Source organism: Saccoglossus kowalevskii, chromosome 20 (genome assembly GCF_978046115.1).
Source record: "Saccoglossus kowalevskii chromosome 20, keSacKowa6.1, whole genome shotgun sequence".
In the NCBI taxonomy this organism is placed as follows: Eukaryota; Metazoa; Hemichordata; class Enteropneusta; family Harrimaniidae; genus Saccoglossus; species Saccoglossus kowalevskii.
Window position 1 is genome coordinate 4,870,522 of NC_140660.1, and position 22,805 is coordinate 4,893,326.

Genomic DNA, 22,805 nt, shown 5'->3' on the forward strand with positions numbered 1-22,805 from the left:
AGTGACTGTAAATAACATCTTTGCTCCCTAAGTAAATGTGAATGACAACTCGACTTTCTAACCTACTGTAAATAGAATACTGTATGACTTTCAAAGTTACCGATAATGACAACTTGACAATGTCACTCCCTAAGTGACTGTAAATAAATCTTTGCTCCCTAAGTAATTGTGAATGACAACTCGACTTTCTAAGTTACTGTAAATAGAATACTGTACGAGTTTCCAAGTTACCGATAATGACAACTTGACAATGTCACTCCCTAAGTGACTGTAAATAAATCTTTGCTCCCTAAGTAATTGTGAATGACAACTCGACTTTCTAAGTTACTGTAAATAGAATACTGTACGAGTTTCCAAGTTACCGATAATGACAACTTGACAATGTCACTCCCTAAGTGACTGTAAATAAATCTTTGCTCCCTAAGTGAATGTGAGTGACAACTCGACTTTCTAAGTTACTGTAAATAGAATACTGTATGACTTTCAAAGTTGCCGATGACAACTTGACAATGTCACTCCCTAAGTGACTGTAAATAACATCTTTGCTCCCTAAGTAAATGTGAATGACAACTCGACTTTCTAACCTACTGTAAATAGAATACTGTATGACTTTCAAAGTTACCGATCATGACAACTTGACAATGTCACTCCCTAAGTGACTGTAAATAAATCTTTGCTCCCTAAGTAATTGTGAATGACAACTCGACTTTCTAAGTTACTGTAAATAGAATACTGTACGACTTTCCAAGTCACCGATAATGACAACTTGACAATGTCACTCCCTAAGTGACTGTAAATAAATCTTTGCTCCCTAAGTAATTGTGAATGACAACTCGACTTTCTAAGTTACTGTAAATAGAATACTGTATGAGTTTCCAAGTTACCGATAATGACAACTTGACAATGTCACTCCCTAAGTGACTGTAAATAAATCTTTGCTCCCTAAGTGAATGTGAGTGACAACTCGACTTTCTAAGTTACTGTAAATAGAATACTGTATGACTTTCCAAGTTACCGATAATGACAACTTGACAATGTCACTCCCTAAGTGACTGTTAATAAGTCTATATTCCCTAAGTGAATGTGAGTAACAACTCGACTTTCTAAGTTACTGTAAATAGAATACTGTATGACTTTCCAAGTTACCGATAATGACAACTTGACAATGTCACTCCCTAAGTGACTGTTAATAAATCTATATTCCCTAAGTGAATGTGAGTAACAACTCGACTTTCTAAGTTACTGTAAATAGAATACTGTATGACTTTCCAAGTTACCAATAATGACAACTTGACAATGTCACTCCCTAAGTGACTGTTGATGACAGTGAAATAGAATCAAATACCTCAATTTTGAGATACTGTTTTGGCTGAACTTAATTTTTGTTGAAAAGACTTTTTAGGTGTTTTGTATGGAATTTATTTTCACTGACTTTTGACAAGTTTAATGTAAAATATAGAAAAAAAGGTATATTCGCTGGATTTTATTTTCACTTAATCACCCTTCCAATGAAAATAGTGAAAATAAAGTATTTCACAGTAACAAAACATTTCTTTTTGTGTTAAAATCACTCCCTAAGTTACTGTTTAAATGATTGAGAACATCACTCTCCTTGACTGTTAAGTCTATTTTTGCATGTATTCAACAATGAACCATTGTGAATCAATATTTGCTGTACTTTTGACTCCCTAAGTTACTACATATTCTGACATTATTTTAATACTTAAAAGTATTCAGATATTGTTACCCCCAAATGACCACCAGTCTAACATTACTCCCTAAGTGACTACATATTCTGACATTAGGACTCTCTAAGTATTCTGATATTGTTACCCCTAAAGGACCATCAATCTAACATTACTCTCTCGGTGACTGTATATTATGACATTGTGACTCCCTAAGTAACTACATATTGTGACATTATTACTACTCAAGTATTCTGATATTATTACCTTCTAAGTGACTATATATTCTGTGACATTATTGCTCCCTAGTAAAGTAAAAATTCTAATATTACTCCCTAAGTGACTGCTTACACTGTTTTCTTTGCTAAAGCTAAAATATAGTCAAGGACAAATGTTTTTTTTTTTCTTTCATTAATTTTGTACTTTGTTCTTACAGGCTACAGACAAGGCAACTGCCATCAGAAATACCAAGTGAGGAAAGTCAGCCGCAGTCTGAATCTGAAAGTCAAAAAGATCTCATCAGTAAGCTGAAACAACAAATGGAAGACAGGCGAACCGTACGACGACTATCAAAATCCACGTCAATGCACGGTTCGTTGCTAAGTGCTAAGTCACGTCCTGAGACAGCAACAACTGATGATGTACCATTCGCTGATGATGATGGTGAACCTGGTATGTGGAATTTTATAATCAACAAAAATGGTTTTGTTTTTTTTAAAGTTTGAAATTTCAGTTATATTTATAGCAGGATCTACACCAATCAGCCTGATTTATGCTAATAGCATGCTAATGATAACTAATCGATGCTAATGCTATGCTAATGATTGATAATCACCACCACTCATACTTCATGTAACTGTAATTTATGCTAATGATATGCACATACTTTAAGTTTAACCAATCAGCTTCAACATTGATTTATGATAATGAGATGTAAATGCTTATTCACCCAATAAGCTTGCACATTTCTACATTATGCTAATGATATGTAAATGATCTTGGATAATCACCATATATTTATGGGTTGCTGTTGACGATCTATCTCAAAACCTTGGTGTGATGTAATGCCATATTTCCCAAATGTTAACACATTTTGTTTTTATATAGATACAAACTGTGAGTCCTCCTGATGACAGGAACTTGGAGGCTTTATTAAAATTATATGCAAATTTATTCCAATGTCTAGCTGTAGAGCTCCAGTTTGAATGAATTCCTCTAGTTTATCATCGATTAACATATTAGTAAAATGAAGCCTTTTAGCTTAATATTAATGAACAGACTCCCTAAGTTGAGCAACTATTGTTCTTATTTGAGCAATCATTGCCCATATTTGGGCATCCTTTGTTCATATTTGGGCAACCATTGCCCATATTTGGGCATCCTTTGTTCATATTTGGGCAATCATTGCTCATATTTGGGCATCCTTTGTTCATATTTGGGCAACCATTGTTCATATATAGGTACCCGTAGTCCATATTTCAGTATCCCTTGTCTATGTTTGGGTACCCCTTGTCCATGTTTGGGTACCTCTTGTCCATATTTTGATACCCATTTTCCATATTTGGTTATCCATTTTCCAGAAACCAGTATAGATAAACTTAAATACAGGAATTCATGTCAAAAGTCTTATTGTAGTTCAAGTTCATTTGCTTTGCCCACCTGAAATCTGAACACTTTTTAATAATATCATTTATTTGTCTATTTCAGGAGATCTGTCTCAATATCTGGCCATCCTGTTGTACAGGAGTATTTAAAAACTTACCAGACAGTGACGGACTTCAGAGATGAGCTTGTCAAAATACTCACAGAAAAAGGTATGCATCATATCAATTAACCTTTGAACTTTAACCCTTGTAACATCAAGATCAACTTTTGTCACCTTTTGTCACAGAATAATCCAGCATATTTTTTTTTCTAATTTTTTGAAAATTTAAACAAGGTAAACAATAAACTGTAGACTAAAAAGTAGAAAAATCTGTGTTTATGGAGTCATAGTGATGTTTATATTTAAACACTTTTTTCATTTATATGGCTATAACTGTTTCTATGACAACCAACTGATTTATGAATTTCTGTCACATTTATCGCTGTAGAATTGATGTCCCACGCTGAGCAGCTTCAGGACACGGCATCCAACATCGAGTTCGACAAAGACAGAACGGTTCATTTGCAAATCACTGAGATGAGCCAAGACGTCCATAAAAGTGAGTCAAATCAGAGAATCTAATCTGTTTTTAATTCTAGATTTTCATGATTTATACTGTAAATCACTTCAATTTTGCTTTGTTGTTGCCATGGTTACTCTTTGATTCCCTCAATATATCATTTTCTGTTCACCGCAAGATCTCGTTTTATCCGTGAAATCAAGCGTAAAAACTAGTCAAAGATTCAACAAACGCAAAAATATTGTTTTGAGTTTTTACACCTACTAATGTGCTATATACATTTGATGATGGACAATATTGATGAAGTAAAGGTATCTCAACGCCATATTTCGACGTTGAACAATAAGAAAGAGAAATTAAAGTTCAAAAACTAATCATTTGCTTTATGTGGCAGACGCCTCATCCACGTCCTTCGGGCATTACGCAATGTCTTACAGTGAACGGAAAATCACTCATTCTTGTTCATACTGTTAACCGCTTTATTTTCGCTAGTCTGTTGTCATGGTTACTAATTATTGATTCCCTCAATTGTTGTCCTGTTAATTGCAAAGTAGTAAATGATTGTTTTGTTTTTTTTTGTTCTAGTTTTACGTGAAATATCAGAAATTCTGTCTTCCCTTATCAACAATGAATTTGTAAGTATTTAAACGGATTATGTAACCTTAGTTGGCGTGAAAATCTGTTTTGTTGCATTATTATAGTTCTGGGTTGAGCACTAATCATGAAAAAACAAACCCACATAACACTCAACAATCCTATTGACTTGTAGCTTTGACTGTGGTATCCCTGGGAGCACATTTATTTGTTGCTCGAATGTAGTCAACAGAAATGGGGAATTATGCCTAAAATCAAGAAATTATCCAAAAAAATAATTTTGTCAAAATTTCAACCAGGAATATTCAATCATTCAAACAGTTGTAATATTTCATTTTCATGACCTCTAAAGGTCACACATCCTGGTTCTTTTGTCAGAATAAAAATCAAAAATGGGTTTATTTTATCGATTTTTCAGCACAATTTCCAAGACTTGAGTATTTGTTTCAGTTACTTGTGTAAAAATCTTTTGTTAGTGATGATGTCATACTAACAAAGTACCAGGATATGTGACCTTTAGGGGTCATGAAAGGAGCTTATTGCATTTGATTCCTCTGTGATGTTCAACCTCTGCAGTAATACCATAATCTGATGAATATTCCTAGAATATTAGCATGCATAATTGTGTCAGTAAAAGTGGAGAGCATTTTATATTCATCAATCGCCATGCAGTCACTGTGAGTTATCAAAACAAAACTAGAAATACAACAAAACATGCGCAATTTTGCACCAAAATGAGAAAAATTATGACTTGAACATCGTAGAGGAATCAAAGGTATTAAAAATAGACCATTTTCATGAACACTAAAGGTCACACATCCTGGTACTTTCGTTGGTATGACATCATCACAAACATACAAAATTGTGGCATATTAATGTGCTCCTAACAGAAATATTTCTATTTCTTACACTAATATTTTACTCTAGTCGCTAAAACAGATAGTTAAGTCTAGGAAATCAATAAAATATCAATAAAATAAATTAAAATGAAAACTTTTTTGATTTTCATCTCTACGAAAGTACCAGGATATGTGACCTTTAGAGGTCATGAAATGTTCTCAAAGTTTGCCTTGATGCCTTTCTAAAAATTACAAACATACCCTATTTTTTTTCTACATATATACACCAAGGCAGTTTTATCAAATTTTGGCCTTGAAAAAGGGAGCTTTCTCAACTCCAAAGATCAAGCCTTGATAATGAAATAATTTTAATTCACAAAACTGCTCCTAAATTCAATTTCTATCAAAACTACAAAAAATTGTGTTGCTTTGAGAATTACAAAACATATAATGATATATTTTTCCCATAATCCCATAAAAATGTCACAAATCGAATGAAGTCACAGACATCTCTAAAAATCACCACATAAAATTCACACCATGATGATTCGCATAACAATACATTTGTTTTGTATGGCCTCACCTATTATAGTATGCATACTCAAAGGCCGCAATGGGGCATCATAAAAACTAACTGTCTTTTAGGAGTATATGTTGTTATTAGATATGTACTACATAGAATAATCGACATGTAGACGACAAAACGAACACAACATGGTTACACGGCTGTAACACTGGAAGGCTTACTTAGATACAAAGTTTCGTATTATTAATTTTGAAATCTTCAGTTATGTTGGTGTGCTCTGGACGGAAGTGCGCATTTCATGGCGGCCGCGCAAAGACGGCACCGGCTAGACAGCCTGGCAGGAAGAATTTATCTGAAACTGCCCGGCGACTGACCCGAACTGGTTGGTCTCGTCAGTCTAGTTTTTATCGGCCGACGAGACCAATGACTCAGAAACCAAGTTTGCAGTTATCTGTCTGCACGGAGCGTAATCAGAATATTGAATCTGTTGTTAATGGCAACGATACGAATAGTGATAATTCAGAGACTAATTATCCAATACGTGTTGAGTGTGTTCGAAAACAGGATCCACGAGTGTCGTCGCTGGGATCACGTGGAATGACCAATCAGACGCTGACAACACAGCATTCACAGCCAACAATGGCGGCCGATACGCAGTCTGTACATCGAGAAGAAAGCAACATGTCCTCCATGACAGAACTTGTAGTGAGGGATTTACAAGATGCACTCAGTAAACTGTAAGTTGAAATGCACCCGCACTGCGCCCTCTGGTGTCAGAGTTATATTTTAATAATTTGCTGTTACATAATTTTCTTGGATATACTGTAAAATACGTTATTTTTGCTTGGAACTAATTTTGCTATTTTCGCTGAAAAAATGATTCAGTGAACATGAAATCCACCGAATATATCGTTTTTTTCTATATTTTTCAACTCATCAAAACTCATAAAAATAAACTCCATACAAAACAGCCTAAAAGTCTTTTCAGAGAAAATAAATAGCAGCTAAAATAAAGTATATACAGTATTTCTTGTAAAAGTTGCCAAAAAGTTGAAATATTGCCATTTTAACATTCATTGTGATAGTCCTTAATGTTTTTCCTGCCAAAAATATTTCTACAATATTTCGGAACTTTTTTTCAAATTTCATCATCAATTTTGTTGAACTGAACAGACAAAAAAAGTTATTATTTGTGAATATTGGTTTTCAAATTTGTTATGGAACTAGCCGATTTGTGTCTTATAAAAAATCTTTTGCCACTTCCCACAACATACTGTAAAACATGTTGAAAAAGCGACATGCAATTTTAGCAAATTGTGGTAAAATGACGTAATAGTGAAATGTTGATTGAGCGAATCTCTCTTGTCATTGTTGATTTCCTGTTTTCACAATACTTGTCTGTCACGCATCAAAACAAATACGCAGTTATCATCTCCATAAAAACAAAGAAAAACTGTCAAGTGTAATTTGATTTTGTTTGCAATCATAAAAAAACTGATTCAACAGCGATTTAAAAAGCCGGTATCTTTGCTGCGTTACATCCAGAATATTGACCTTTTATATTGGGACTCAAAAATTATTAATTACTACTAATTTCCGTAATAATATATTAGTATCACTTTTATTTATTTATTTTCATTGAAATAATGACCACAATGAGTACGTTTATTTTTTTGTGTTAATTTACTTTTCAATAATGTGTATCCATCATGTCAGTACGGTGGAGAAAAGAAGACGTTTGGCGGCCATTTTGAATTTATAATAAAGTCATTAGCGACATCTTGAATTAGCGAATCAGTTTTCCCTTTCAAATTTTGATCAAAATAAATTCCGTCATTTTTTCTTAGAAAAATGGCGCCCTCTTGTGTGGAGTTGGTTAAGGATTCCATATTATGATTATTCATGTAAAATACATTTACCTTTTTTTTAGAAAAGTATTTTGTATTTATATTAATGCATCTTGTGTTTATGTTTGTCATTACAGTAAAGATGAGAAGAAACGAGACAAAAAGGAATATGAAGAACAGTTGAAGTACCGGGTAAGTGTTTCTCCAAATCTTGAATAATTGACACTAATTAACATATTGTAAACCAAGGGTTTATGAGATAAGGGTAAGCAAGGGGTGTGATATAAGATGAAGATCTCGCGAGAATTGATGAAATCACATGAATTGTGAGATGATCACGAAATACCAAGAGAAACCCACATTTCTAGAAATTTGATTGCAAATTAGTGAATCTAGGAAAGAACTGATCTGATATAAAAAACTGGAAAAACCATGCTCTGAAAAACTCAAAATGTCATCCTGCAATCTTTCAAACCCTCCATAAAAATACTTTTGAAAGTTACATGTGTAAATATGCTACGAATATATGCACAATATAAAAATAATATAAGGTTATTACGAGGTTACCTCAAAGTATGCACGAAGACAGAGGTTGATGCGGCAGAGTACTGTCTGAGTGCATACTTTGAGGTATCTTCATAATAACCTTATTATTATACATCTTTTCCTACCAAGGATACATCATGAGAATGCTGAAATCTAAAAAGTTTAGAACAGAATCAGCGAACTTCTTTGTATGGAGTCCAGTCAAACCCTGGTGGCAGCCATGTTTGTTTTTATTATTAGAGGACACTTACACGCATAATCATTCCATATTTGGAATTCGCATTTCCTAATATGATAGGATGAAAATACCCCGTAAAATATCGCAAAATTACGGCACGCTGTAACTTATGGCGTTACGGTGACAGATGTATAATAATATTATAATTATAGCCATGTTTGAAATGTTTTTTAATTGTTTTTTTTTAGTCATAATGCTGTTGTTATGATGGAGATGCAGGATATGATAACTGAACTGCAACGTGAATTGAATGCAGCTACCGCAACTTCCGGACGTTATGGTTCAAACTTACCAAGTCGTGAGCAGGATTCGGCCATTATGTTCACACGGTTAGACTGGGAACGTAACCAGCGTGCTCTTAAGAAAGGCGTGGCATCTGAGAAGGTACAGAGTGAGGTTTACAACAATGCAGTGGATGCGATGGAGCAGTACGTTGATTTGCCGTCACAACGATTAGTTCATCTCGTTAAAAAATATACGCACCATGTACAGATGAAACAAATAGAAGGTATGCGTAAATGAGATTATTATTGCCCATATTTGGGCTTTCAGTGACATCACAAATCTAGTTTAGGATTCATTTGACCAATACATGTCGTAAAAATATTATAATATGTTTAATTTTTGCTTATCATACCGGAGAAGTTAAACGGTCGTAGGGTATCATGTGTGACGTTGTCCTTAACTATTTTACCTCCAGACTTTCTCGCTCGAATTTTTCTGGACTTTTTCTTATATTCTTCAACATTTCTTGAAATGAACTTGAATTTTGGAGCCGACAGATAATTTTTTTTTTAAATTTTCAGTTATTACTCAAAAAAATTGCCTATTTCACCTCCAGACTTTCTCGCCCGAATTTTTTGGCACTTTTTCTTATATTCTTCAACATTTCTTGAAATGAACTTGGATTTTGGAGCCGACAGACAAAATTTGATTCAATTTTCAGTTCTTACTCAAAAAATTGTCTATTTTTGTCCCAATCTTCTGAAGGAAAGTGCAGACTATAAATACGACTATTTTATGAATTTTGATGAAAAGAGGGAATTGGTGTTGAAAAAGTTAGCTTGTGGCCTACCATGTTGTGTATTAGCATATATCACTAATGTATCCAACACAACACACCGTTTAGCAACAGAGGGCTTCTGTAACTTATTGGTGTATTTACAAACACCGTTCACTGTGCATCAATATTGTTTCAATCAGTGATAAATAAAAATATTTACTTTTTAGACATTTTCTAAATTCTAAATGATAAACAACTTATTTCATCCAATCTACGTCATTTTGATGGTACAGTAGAAATTTATCAATCACAAGTCATTGGAAATGTGAATTGAGTGTCATTCCTTTATGACACCTTACCCCCCGAACACCATGTCCTAGAAACAAAACACCATGGCCCTCGGACGGCATACTCTATGATGCCATATACCTCATGGACACCTTGCCCTGGTATGTCATATTTCCCAGGAATGTCATTCCCAAGATGTCATGCTTGTTTTAACTTTGTAACATCAGTAATCGTCAATATTTTTGTTCCGTCAGAACTTAGATGACGATGTGTTTAATTTATTGGACAAAATGGAGGCATTACAAAACACAGTAAGTGGTAAAAGTTGTAAAACATATTAAACTGACATTTCTCAATCCCTGGGATTGCAGCATGGAATTATGGGAATACAAGTTCAAAGTTCATTAATTCATTAGATGTATTTACTATGAAATGAAGGTCATTACAGTTTAAATTTATTCACTGTTACTGAAAACTATCGTAATCTGAATTGAACAACAACACATTTAAAGAGCGACATGTTTTGCTGAATGTCGAAAAGGCCGGTGGTCGTCGTGCCACGTCCTGTTTGATATGGGACTCAAAGCGACGAATACAACGCGTGTAAAATACATTGTATGTTTACATGAAATTCGAACGTGCGCTGGGCGACGACCAACGCGCTTTAACCTTTTAAAAGCATTGGTCAACTTTTGTCATAGAATGGATCAAAATCGGCAGACAATGGGAAATAATATGTACAAATAGCTCAAAATTAAAACATAAATTAAGGCAGGGAAAAAAATCCTCTGTTTCTTGTTTCATGGAAATTTTAAAATGAGGTGGCAAGACGTTTTCTTTTTTCTTTTTGATTACTGAGCTAAAATGGGGAAATTTGTGTCAAGTGCGAGTACAAGCGCATTTTGGAATGTTTTAGAAGGAAAAAAAAACGTCTGAGGCGCATAGTTCAAAATGATGTGCACGGAAACGAGAAACAGAGATATTTTTTTTCTCAACCTTACAAAAAAAATACAAAAATAATTGAAAATGTCTTTAATCCCTATCTATTGGTACTGCATTACATATTTTCGATTTGTCTATTTAACTTTTTGTTGTTAAAATCTACACATATACAATGTATATTTGTAACTGTGGCATGCAATATCTGCTGTAATATTTGTAGTCCTGCTATCTAATTTGGGACGTAAAAACCAATAAAAACAACTGTACCAGAACTTGTTGAGAGCCGTTGACAGCAACACTTGAAAAGAAACAATCTTTTTTTACACAGGCCTTTCAATGTCCGTTATTCTCACTGCTAGATGTATTGTTGATTTAAAAAATGAAAATGAAATAACAATAACAAAATTATATGTCCCTGAAAATATGATAAAAAATTTTGTTGCATAAATATTGCCTTTTCTTAATCTGACCGCCATTTTGTTTTCACCAGAGAGCACAGCGATGGAACGACAGAATGGATGAAATGGGAGAAGAAAGATTACGACTAGCGCACATACTTATGGATACGCTCTCAATGATAGAGGAAGAATCCGGAATATTTCTAATCAAACCTATTTATTCATGGAAAGGAAAGTAAGTTGACTTTTCCTCACTTTATTTTAGCTCCACTGTTGACTTTGTCGAGCGGAGCTTATCATATGAGTGATTGTCCCTCGTTGTCCATGACAATGTTTTACTTTTTCAACTTCTTCTTGAAAACTACAAGCCTGAATGCTTTGATACTTGGTGTATATGTACCTTGGGTAGACCTCTCTTAGATTTGTTCGTTTCATGATGATATCTTCAATTTTCTAATTTTGGTGAATATTTTTGGTAAAAAGTGATATTTTCAACTTCTTTTAAAAAAACGCAAGTCTGATTGATTTTATATTACATATATAGGTACTACATGTGGACTTCTTTCAGATTTGTTAATTTTGTGGTGATATCTTCAATTATTATTTTTGTAATTTTTGGTAAAAAGTGATATTTTTGAATTCTTGTTGAAAACAGCATGCTGGTTGCTTTGATACTATACATATTGTTCATTTTCTAATGTTCTTTAATTGAAATGTGCATTGCTAACAGCGGAGCTATCTCAGCTGACAGGCTGCTTGTTATTATTATGTAAACAGTGATCATAGCGTTTAGGAGCATTTGTCGTATTGCTGTGTCTAGTGCCCTCTAGAGTTACATAATTTGCTGTTTCACAATATTCTTGGATAAACTGTAAAATACTTTATTTTCGCTCTTTTTGGTGAATGAGTTATTCAGTAAAAATAAAATCCAGAGAATATACCTTTTTTCTATATTTTACATTCAACTCATCAAAAATCAGTGAAATTAATTTTCATACAAAACACCCATAAAAATATTTTAGCAAAAATTAATTCCAGCTAAAATATTTTATAGTAATCATAAAGGGCTGTTTAGCGTATGAAAGATTCAATTTCAATTCAATTTTTGCTGAAAAGACTTTTTGGGTGTTATGTATGGAGTTTGTTTTCACTGATTTTTTTCCACAAATTTAAAAGAACAGCAAAAAATGACATATCTAGATGCCTTGTTGAAAATTTAATGAGTGGAAAAAAAGAATCAGATCTATCGTCACTGTTTTGAATTGATATATTCTGTCGTTCAATATTTACAGTGCTCGCTTTGATCGTTGTCACTGCAAGTTAAAATTTGAAAGACTTACGTAATTTTCATTTTTGTTTTATTTTCAGGGGTTATCTTTCCAAGTATACTGGTAAAATAAGTAACAATTACAGACCCCCTAAAATGATTAGTAGGACAATGACCCCACTACGTGAGGGCACACCTATGAATACGGTACCAGCACCAACGCCAGCGTCCATCCATGCTAGCAAGTCTACTCAGAGACCATCCACTCAGGTACGAAGATGTTTTTCTTTAATTTTTGCAAACTTTTATGATATTATGGTAAATTATTTTTTAAAAAACGATAAAAGTTCCATCACAAGAGGGCGGTCTTCGACGGCCCCATGCCAAGTCAAGTGCTAGCAGCGGACGGAGTAAGTCAGACTCCATTGCTCCTTCCCTTATCGGTAAGTACAATGAATAATAACTATTTGAATACTCAGAATAATTTTTAACATCATAATTCTTCCTCCTTTCCTCCGCTGGTGTTGTGACTCTACAAATTTTATTTAATTGGCTATAGTTCTCGGTCAGAATTTTCAAAAAAAGTACATCTTGATTCAAAAATTTTGAAAAATTCTGAATAAAATTATGCATTTTGATTTTGTGAAATGAGAAGGAGGCTGACATTGTTGTTCTTCAAAGAATGAATTATACTATAAACAGTTATTAAAAAATTCGTTGCTAGAAATGTTCATAATTTAACACCTCAAGTGTGTGTTAAGACGAAGACCTAAATAAAATGTTGAATTTACCAAAGTCACAATTCATAAAAATAACCCGCATAATGTTTATCATAATTTATAATAATTTATCATAATTGAAAAGAAAAAAAATATTTTGATCAGGATCAGTGGATGATTGGAAATTATGCTCATTAAGAAATTTTTGTTAAAATACATGAAAATACAGTTCCTGCAAATTGCGCCCTCTAGTGTTCTGTTCTGTGATGTCAAAATGGTGAATATGCCTTTCATGCAGTGCCAATTTCGTTATCATTCACAAAATAAAACCTGCATATTTTTTCAAAAATTTAAATCAATACCTGTCATCAATGGGGAATTATGTCCGTTTGGTCCCAAATTAATGTGAAAAAGTACATAAAATGCAAAATGTTGCAATCAATTTTGACGGTCAATGGATAAATTTTCTCATCTTTGTTCTTTCTCATCAGAAACCCCAATTACACCGGTACATCAAGCATCATCACCGAACACTCCTCCTGGATCTTCCGTAGAACCGACACCGTTGCCAACGGATACACCAATAGGTCACATCACAAAGGTCGTTGCAAGGTCACCATCGCAGTCAACTACTCACAGTTTTACAGCGGTGGAAGCCGAATCATAAAACGTCAGCAATTTCTCTTAAATACTGTGAACTGCTTTAATTTCACACAAGAAAAATTTCGAGAATTACTGAAAATTTACAAATTTCGTAGATGTGAAAATTAAAGCCGTGGAGTTGTCACCTGCGCATGCGGCAAACGGCCATAGCGTGTTGTTGTTTACAACAAGCATCTTCCCATGAGCCTTTGCATTTTCCCATCGTTGCTTGGAACTCGATTCCCGCACAAGCGCAGGTGACGATCCTCTCGCTTTAAGCTGTTAACAATGCAGTTGAAGTGCCATACTGTGTCATGTCTGGAATGGGTCACATGACAAATATGTGGTTTGTTTTATACAACATTCAAACTTGAGCTATGTATGTAGCACTTTATTTTATTAACGTGCGAACATTTTGTTAACTTTTTCAGTGTTCACCAGAACAGACACTTTAATTAAAATGAGATCACAGATTTTTGACCTAAAATGCTTAATTTTTATTTCCAGCATTTCAATTTCTTTTTTGCAAAAATCTGAATGTGCTGAAATAAAACCAGGGAAGGTTAAACTAGATAATTTTTTACCTCTAGAAATTGTTTGCATTGATGATCCCTGGATGATTGTGAGAAAAAAAATTACTGAAAGTCACTATGACTTAGGGGGTCTTAAGTCCCTACAGTCAAATATTCATTGTGACTTAGGGGGTCTTAAGTTTCTCACTTTTTTGATGGTAACTTAAGGGGTCTAAAGCCCTTCAGTAAAATGTTCACTGTGGGTTAGGGAGTCTTAATTCCCCTCCATAAAATATTCACTTTCTCATTAAATTTTGTTTCTAGCAAGTAAATTCAGTTTAAATCTTAAAGAAAGTTAGTGACTGCCATGAGTGTTAACAGAGAATATCACTATTGGGCCATCCAAGCAAAACAATGAAGGAAATATAAACATTTATGTGCATCTGTTGGTATTGGAATTACCATCGAAAGTCAAATCATCGAAAGTCAAAGTATTTTTCTTCCCTCTTCTTGAGTTGCTTTATTTTTGTTTCATTGTGTAAGAAATGTGTGAATTACAGTGACAATTTCTTTTTTTTTAAGTAAGTATTTTCTTGTTTTTCATTAACCCCCAATTAATTAGTTGGTTCGTCCCTTGCTAAAAGTTGGTTTGTTTCTATAGATACAAATGAAGCAGTCCTATGGATAAACCAGGGTACCAATCAAGGTTGTGACAATGAATACTGCAAAGATTGATATATTTGGCATTGGATTTCTGGAGAATTCTAATCAATTTTGACCTCACCTTCTGGTGAGTCTGATGACAGTGTGCAAACAAGTTTTCCAATTGTTGCCTGTGATGGCAGTGATAGTAGTATGGTTCCAGCCTTCTCACCACTAAAGTGTGTCAATATAATTGGCTGCCTACCACTGGCACCTAACATTCAGACCAATCATAGAGCTGCTTGTTTTTCTACATGTTTTTATCATAGTATCAAAATTCTGTCTTATCTATATGCTACTTACAAGACTGTGTCTGATTGGCTACCCAGCCCCAACACCTTACAGTCAGATCAATCAGAGAGCAGCTTGTTTTTCGACAGGTTTTTTTTTTTATTGTATCAAATTCAGCCTTGTATATATTCTCAACTCAACAAAAATCATTACTCTGATAACCTTTGACCTCAATAGTGACACTCATAATTTTTTGCTAAACCTGTTATTGCAGTTTTCTCTAAAATTTTGCACAAATCATGTAAATTGTAGCAAATTCTGTTCATTCCGTCCAAACAATGCTATTAAAGTTAAAATATACACTAAAGGTGGAAACAGTAATGTATATATTGTTTATATAATAATATTGTCATTTTTTTTACTCGCTAAATTATTAGTTGCGCTTCGAAAATATGCCGATTTCTTTTTAACATGAATTATACGTTCACCATATTGCGTTCTTCATCCGTCTGTCACTCCACTTCGGAGAGCCAAGCGGAGAAACAGACAGAGGAAGCTAGGATAATTAATTATGCTTTTAACAATTTTGATTTTGAATAACCAATTTCCTCTGCAAAAACCTACACAATAAAAATAGATTTTAATTTGTATAGTTTTGAATGTAAATTTGATCATTTTTAAGACCGTCCAATGTCGCAGCACCACCTAGTGGTGGAATTTATTTACCTTTTATTTTTAAGTGTTATTTAATGGTATTATTGAAACTTTGTCATGTGAAACTTTTTGTATTGTTTTTTTTTAATTAATTTTAATATCATGGCACTCTATAAATAAAAATCCTTTCTATCAATCTTCATTGTTGCATTTTCTTTTTCAATGGAAAAAAAAAATGTTTTTTAAAATGTAATTTATTATATACTCTCACTCCTGATGTAAATGTCTGAAAAAAATGACACTCAGTAATCACCGCTAACTTGCGATCCGCAGTTACAACGTTGAAAACAAGTTGTAATATTAACCGGGTAATGTATTCAACTCTCTTAATTTATCTTTGGGTGCGAGATATAAATGAGTGCAGTAGACTGCAGACCTTTTTTCATAAGTCTGGCGCCCTCACAGTTTCATGTGGGAGAGTCCTTTCAGTTGAACTCTGTATTTGCTGCATGCATAGGCAAAGAAATTTAGCTGGAGACAAAATTTTGGTGAAGGATCGAAAACGTTCGTTTCCAAAGTTGCAAAAATTTGCTAGAGAGTCAGAGATGTTGGTTGAATTGCGAAAATTCAGAACAGTTGGTTGCAAAGTTGAAAATATAAGCCAGGAAATCAAGAAAGTGGAAAGTCAAAAAATTTGCAAAACCCAACAAGAAAGTCAGCTTGAAAGCTGGGATGTTGAAAATGTTGGTTTACAAAGTTGCAGAAGTAAGGTAAAAAGTCAACAAAAATTGAATGTCAAATTACAAAGGTTTGCTGAAAGTAGAAAAATAGGACAGAAAATTGTCTTGGAAAGTTGCAAAAGTTAATTGGAAAGTTGAAAATGCTGGTTGCAAATTGGCCACAGTTAGATAGAATTAGAAACGGTTAGTTCGATCGCAAAATTGAAAATGTGGGTTGAGTTCACTCTGATCAAACTAACTTAATATGTGATATTGGAATGTGCCAAATTGAAAATACAACTCCGTGCAAGCATATTTTTTCCTTGGTGTCTAGCTTGAATTGATTTTAAATAACCCCCCCCCCCATGATTTTTAATGGTTCAATGGGGGGGGGGGCTGGAGGCGCCCAAGCTTGCAAGGTCGTGTAAGCAATACAACCAAGGCTGAGGACAGCAAAAGCTGTATCCAGTCAATAAAAATGTTATTATATTCCGGGGTACCTTATGGGTGTAATTACCATGGCATGACTTTAAACACATGATGCATTTTGTTGACATTTCAGTTGAACAAACATAGAATGTACACTTATACACTCATGTGACTGCACTCAAGTCACTGAGTAAACTCTCATTTTGTGCTTGAAACAGTCACATTAAGGTTGAACACTTAAATCAGTTTAAAGTAGAAGCCTATAAACTTATAAACGCAAATACCCAGAATTTATTCATTTTGCAATATAGTGTACCTACCAGTAAATATAAGGATATTTATAAAAAAAAAAAAAAAAAAAAGTCGCCAGCCTAATTTTCAAGAAAATATTGCGGCCATATTGTCAGTACATTTGTATTACAATGTATAATGTTTTTGCTATGGCTTCCTATGGCAGAGATATTATGCCATATCTCAGATTGTAGGCCAGTAGAAATCATATATTGTTAATGATTGGCCACTTTGTTGATCTAAATTAAATCTAGGTGTCAAAAAAACCTGTTTTCTTCAACATTGAGAAGTCATCAGCCTTATAGCATCACAGAAATACAGGTTAGGTTTCTGATAATGATACAATCACAACCTGTATACCATTTATTTCAAAAACTACTCCAGTAAAAATACAGCGGTAAAAAACAGAAATTTAATTGCACACGAGCAGAAGTTAAAAAAACACTGATTGGTCAATAACAACCATGTGCGAACGTAGATCGACCCTAATTAACATAATTTATGCATTACATTTGGATAACAGCTGTATTACTGTAATGTTGAATATAGCATTAAAAACCCAAAATTAATAACAATATTAATGTTCGTGACAAGCCTAATTTACAAGAAAATGATGGTTGTATTTTAGTGCTGGCCATTTTGTCAGTATTTTGCCTTTTACCAAAGGTTCCTATGGCAGAGATGTTATGCCATATCTCAAATTGTAGGCCAGTAGAAATCATATATTGTGAATGATGGCCCATTTTGTTGACCTAAATTATTTCGAAAATCTGGGTTTTAAATCTGGGTGTCAAAAAAAGCATGTTTCCTTCAACATTGAGTTTTATGGAGTCCTTCTAAAATAGCAATTATTATAAAATATTAGGAAAAGTTTCTCAAAATACATAACAGTAACACACAAATAATGCTATTTCATAGGAGCAAGGAACAATAGCTCGAGTGCATAATATTACATAATAAACCAATTCACATTGTCATGTGATTTAGGACCAACTTTCTCAAAAATTAAGAGTTGGCTTCTACCTTTTCCAGTGTTTTGCTATTTTTCCAGTGGGGGGGGGGGATTGTTGACAATGGGTGATTCATAGTAAGTAGACACAGCCCTAGGAGACGACGGTGGAATGCAGTGCTTTCTGCTTAACAAATACCTACATTTCAATTCTTTTAATTGAGCACGCATAATTAGATAATAAAATTTAAAATGTCAGTTCATTTCCTGGTCACTGACCTATGTTAGGAGAATGCGGTTGTTGCATCTTTCAATTTAAAAGTTTTGTGTCATATTTCTTTCAAACGAAATGACGGCCCAACATTTTGCCTATACCGTATTTGTTCCATTAGAAGCGCATTTTGCACTTGGATAAATAACCTTTTCACCACCAGACTTTCTCGTCCCAATTATTCTGCCTTTTTTTTTATATTCTTTAAATTTTCCTCGAAATGAATCCTAATTTTGGATCCAACAGACAAAATTTGAGTAAATTTTCAGTTTTTACTAAAACAAATTTGGCTATTTTTTGTCCCAATCTTCTGAAGGAAAGTGCAGACTACAAACAGGATTATTTTTGTGAATTTGTGATGAAAAAAAGAAACTGGTGGCGAAAAGATTAAAGTATGACTTATTTTGACCAAAGATATACTTCTGTCATTTCCATAAGTTTATGCTAATGGTTCAAATATGGTATTTTTTTGTAAAATTTTGGACATTTTTTTGACATAATTTCCTCTTGGCTACAGCTCTTGATATATATTTTAGAAAAAATGTGAAAACAATTTATGCAGGTAGGAGCAAAAAAAAAACATTAAAATGACCTACTGTGAAATACTTTATTTTGGCTGGAATTAATTTTCCCTGTAAAGACTTTATGGGTGTTTTGTATGGAATTTATTTTCACTGATTTTTGACAAGTTGAATATAAAGTATAGGAAAAAAGGTATAATCGCTGGATTTTATTTTCACTGAATCATTCCTTCAGCGAAAATAGCGAAAATTAATTCCAAGCGAAAATAAAGTATTTTACAGTAATTGTCCAAGTTTGTGATGATGTCATACTAACAAAAGCACCAGGATGTGTGACCTTTAGGGGGTCATGAAAGTGGACTATAAAAATGAAATAAATAGGATAATTTTCACGTATTATCTTATATGAATATAAGGTTATTACGAGGATACCGAAAAGTATGCACGAAGACAGTACAGTGAGAGTATCCACCGACGCGCAGCAGAGGTTGATGCAGTGGCGTACTGTGCGAGTGCGTTTATGTTTACCCAATCAAACTTTTACAAGTTTTGTGTGACGCCATTGATCAGAGCAGGTTCCAATTATGGAATAAACTCCTTAACACAGATCACTGTACAGCCTTACATGCTACAACCTTTTCACCACCAGTTCTCTTTTTATCTCACAAATTGACAAAATAGTCCCGTTTGTCTGCACTATCTTTCAAAAGATTTGCACAAAAATACCAAATCTTTTGAGTAAAAAATATAAATTGATTCAAATTTTGTCTTCTGGCTCCAAAATTAGGGCTCATTTCCAGAAGTATTGCAGCATTTTAGAAAAAAGTACAGAATAATTTGGGCAAGAAAGTCTAGTGGTGAAAATGTTAAATCAATACACAGACAATATAATCCCGTTTATATATTTTGTTTATTTACAAATCATACTTCATACGTTACAGATTATACACTCACTAATAATCTGGAAATCTCAAACCAAATAGATTTGGAAGTCAGAACAATCATATAAGTTTACATAACATTAGGATAAAATAAAATACTAGTATCGAAGAAAAAAAAATAAACGCAAATGAATATATATCATCCTACTGTAAACTGCTTTATTTTGACGAGCGAAAAATTTTCATGAATTCAGAGTACGTGAAAATCATGAAATTTGTAGCAATGACAATTTCTTTTGGGTCCTGTGACCTGAGTGCTATGACTTTCGCATCATTTCGTTGTCACAAAAGACAAAATACCCGGTAAGCGTCAAAATTACAAGCAGTGAAAAATAAGCAGTTTACAGTACACAGCGTTGGAACCAATGGCTTTACAGCGACTTAAAAGTGTATTTTTCATCATTTTTTTCAATTCATGCAATTACGAGGTAAAATGACCTTTGTGTTATCAAGTACATACATTGTGAACATAGTTTAAAAGCATGATAATGAATTCAAAAAAAACAAAAACATTTCAAGTTATTGGCATGCCATTATTACAACTATAATCTATGTGACCTGATACCAAATGTGCGTTCAATGAAGACACATTTTGTGAGCACTTCATACAATTTTTGACGAAACGTTTCGTCATTTGCAAAAGTTGTGTTATGACTCACCAACATACCAAAATGGCGGAAAGGTTTACTCATCTGGTATTAAAACAAAGGTCAGTTTGGCTTGATATTACACGCACTAAAGAAAAATATGTTAAAAGTGTTACTTGCGTCTCTTTAACAAATTATACCCATATGACTTTCGGACACTTCAAAGAAATGCAAACTCATACGAAACTATTTTTCGCACAAGAATAATTTTTTATAAAGCAAGTCAATTCAAACACAGTCAGCTGGCATGCAAGTGATAATCAAATAAATGTGACTAATCCCTCGGTAGATATTTACTATATGGGGGCAGCCATCTTGAATATGGTTTAAAAACCAATTCAGTCAAATAACAGATTTGTCAGATTCCTACAGAGAAAAAATACAAAACTTTCACACCCAAATGATCATATATAATTTTAAGCCCATATTTTTGTTTTTTTTGGCGTGTAAAATCCCATGCATATGAACACCAGATTACACGAAGAACACTTTCCTGGGGTATTTGAAACCAAAATTATCATTTAAGACTAATTATTTTGTCACTAATTAGCTTCTTACCATTGACAGATAATTTTGGTTTCAAATAACCCAGGAAAGTGTTCCAGGTTTTTATGTCATTTTGTGTTCATATACAAAAGAATTTTTCAAACAAAAATGAATTCAGATGAATTTGTTGGCTTAATATTAATTACCCCAACAGATCATTTGATTGTGAATGCTTGGTATTTTTTTCCCTGATTTGTAGGAATCTGAAAACCTTGTTGTGCTTTCTTTAGTTTCAAGACATACTCAAGATGGCTGCCCCATATAGTAATATTGGTAAATTGATTGCATTTATTTTATTATCACTTGTACGCCAGCTGACTGTGTATTCAAAGTTACACACTGTAATTATTCATAAAGTGCTATTAGGGTCTTGGGACTATTTAAGTATCACTATATTCGGTCTGAATTTGTATAAATCCTAAGAAATATCGCCCTCAATTGTCAGCATGTCTAAATGCTAGCCATCAATTAGGCTACCCATTTTTGTATTCTAAGAGACACAATACATGTGAATTCACAAAGATTTGATTCTGATCTGAATTACTACCATCAACAGTAATTCAAATCCTTGTTTTTTTCTACATGTGAATTCACAAAGATTTGATTCTGTTTTGAATTACTGCCATCAGCAGTAATTCAGATATTTGTTTTTTCTACATGTGAATTCACAAAGATTTGATTCTGTTTTGAATTACTGCCATCAGTAGTAATTCAGATATTTGTTTTTTCTACATGTGAATTCACAAAGATTTGATTCTGTTTTGAATTACTACCATCAGCAGTAATTCAGATATTTATTTTTTCTACATGTGAATTCACAAAGATTTGATTCTGATCTGAATTACTGCCATCAACAGTTATTCAGATATTTGTTTTTTCTACATGTGAATTCACAAAGATTTGATTCTGTTTTGAATTACTGCCATCAGCAGTAATTCAGATATTTATTTTTTCTACATGTGAATTGACAAAGATTTGATTCTGATCTGAATTACTGCCATCAACAGTTATTCAGATATTTGTTTTTTCTACATGTGAATTCACAAAGATTTGATTCTGTTTTGAATTACTGCCATCAGCAGTTATTCAGATATTTGTTTTTTCTACATGTGAATTCACAAAGATTTGATTCTGATCTGAATTACTGCCATCAGCAGTAAGTCAGATATTTGTCTTTTCTACATGTGAATTCACAAAGATTTGATTCTGATCTGAATTACTGACATCAGCAGTAATTCAGATATTTGTTTTTTCTACATGTGAATTCACAAAGATTTGATTCTGATCTGAATTACTGCCATCAACAGTTATTCAGATATTTGTTTTTTCTACATGTGAATTCACAAAGATTTGATTCTGTTTTGAATTACTGCCATCAGCAGTTATTCAGATATTTGTTTTTTCTACATGTGAATTCACAAAGATTTGATTCTGATCTGAATTACTGCCATCAGCAGTAAGTCAGATATTTGTCTTTTCTACATGTGAATTCACAAAGATTTGATTCTGATTTGAATTACTGCCACCAGTAGTAATTCAGATGTTTTCTTTTTTCTACATGTGAATTCAAAGATTTGATTCTGATCTGAATTACTACCATCAACAGTAATTCAAATCCTTGTTTTTTTTCTACATTTGAATTCACAAAGTTTTGATTCTGATCTGAATTACTACCATCAACAGTAATTCAAAT

General features: G+C 33.3%; 2 protein-coding genes and 1 pseudogene across 4 annotated transcripts in view; all 3 read left to right on the top strand.

The window, feature by feature from the left end:
• The window catches only part of LOC102810266 (uncharacterized), a 152,724-nt pseudogene that overhangs the window by 41,202 nt on the left and 88,717 nt on the right, over positions 1-22,805 (top strand). The gene's annotated exons all lie outside the window — the stretch shown is intronic.
• LOC146729939 (uncharacterized) lies at positions 1,893-8,947 on the top strand. The gene is made up of 7 exons (XM_085494497.1): positions 1,893-2,357; positions 3,393-3,499; positions 3,779-3,889; positions 4,436-4,485; positions 6,374-6,546; positions 7,794-7,848; positions 8,629-8,947. The coding sequence occupies exons 3-7, from the start codon at positions 3,784-3,786 to the stop codon at positions 8,632-8,634; spliced, it is 390 nt and encodes a 129-aa protein (XP_085350623.1). The 5' UTR covers positions 1,893-2,357; positions 3,393-3,499; positions 3,779-3,783; the 3' UTR covers positions 8,635-8,947.
• LOC146729940 (uncharacterized) lies at positions 8,832-15,994 on the top strand. 2 transcript variants are annotated; one of them, XM_085494494.1, is made up of 5 exons: positions 8,832-8,948; positions 9,986-10,042; positions 11,164-11,306; positions 12,440-12,781; positions 13,549-15,994. In XM_085494494.1, the coding sequence occupies exons 2-4, from the start codon at positions 10,022-10,024 to the stop codon at positions 12,735-12,737; spliced, it is 462 nt and encodes a 153-aa protein (XP_085350620.1). In that variant the 5' UTR covers positions 8,832-8,948; positions 9,986-10,021; the 3' UTR covers positions 12,738-12,781; positions 13,549-15,994. The 2 variants fall into 2 exon arrangements, with proteins under 2 accessions (XP_085350620.1, XP_085350621.1); XM_085494495.1 differs by having other exon boundaries at positions 12,440-12,608.

What these genes read in the sequence shown, in the direction of transcription:
- LOC146729939 (XM_085494497.1), top strand. Translation starts at nt 3,784, where the DNA reads ATGTCCCACGCTGAGCAGCTTCAGGACACGGCATCCAACATCGAGTTC. An exon ending in GAGCCAAGACGTCCATAAAA is followed by an intron (nt 3,890 to 4,435) that starts GTGAGTCAAATC and finishes TTTTTGTTCTAG; the next exon opens with TTTTACGTGAAATATCAGAA. An exon ending in CAAGATGCACTCAGTAAACT is followed by an intron (nt 6,547 to 7,793) that starts GTAAGTTGAAAT and finishes TTGTCATTACAG; the next exon opens with TAAAGATGAGAAGAAACGAG.
- LOC146729940 (XM_085494494.1), top strand. Translation starts at nt 10,022, where the DNA reads ATGGAGGCATTACAAAACACA. An exon ending in TGGAGGCATTACAAAACACA is followed by an intron (nt 10,043 to 11,163) that starts GTAAGTGGTAAA and finishes TGTTTTCACCAG; the next exon opens with AGAGCACAGCGATGGAACGA. An exon ending in ATTTATTCATGGAAAGGAAA is followed by an intron (nt 11,307 to 12,439) that starts GTAAGTTGACTT and finishes TTTTATTTTCAG; the next exon opens with GGGTTATCTTTCCAAGTATA.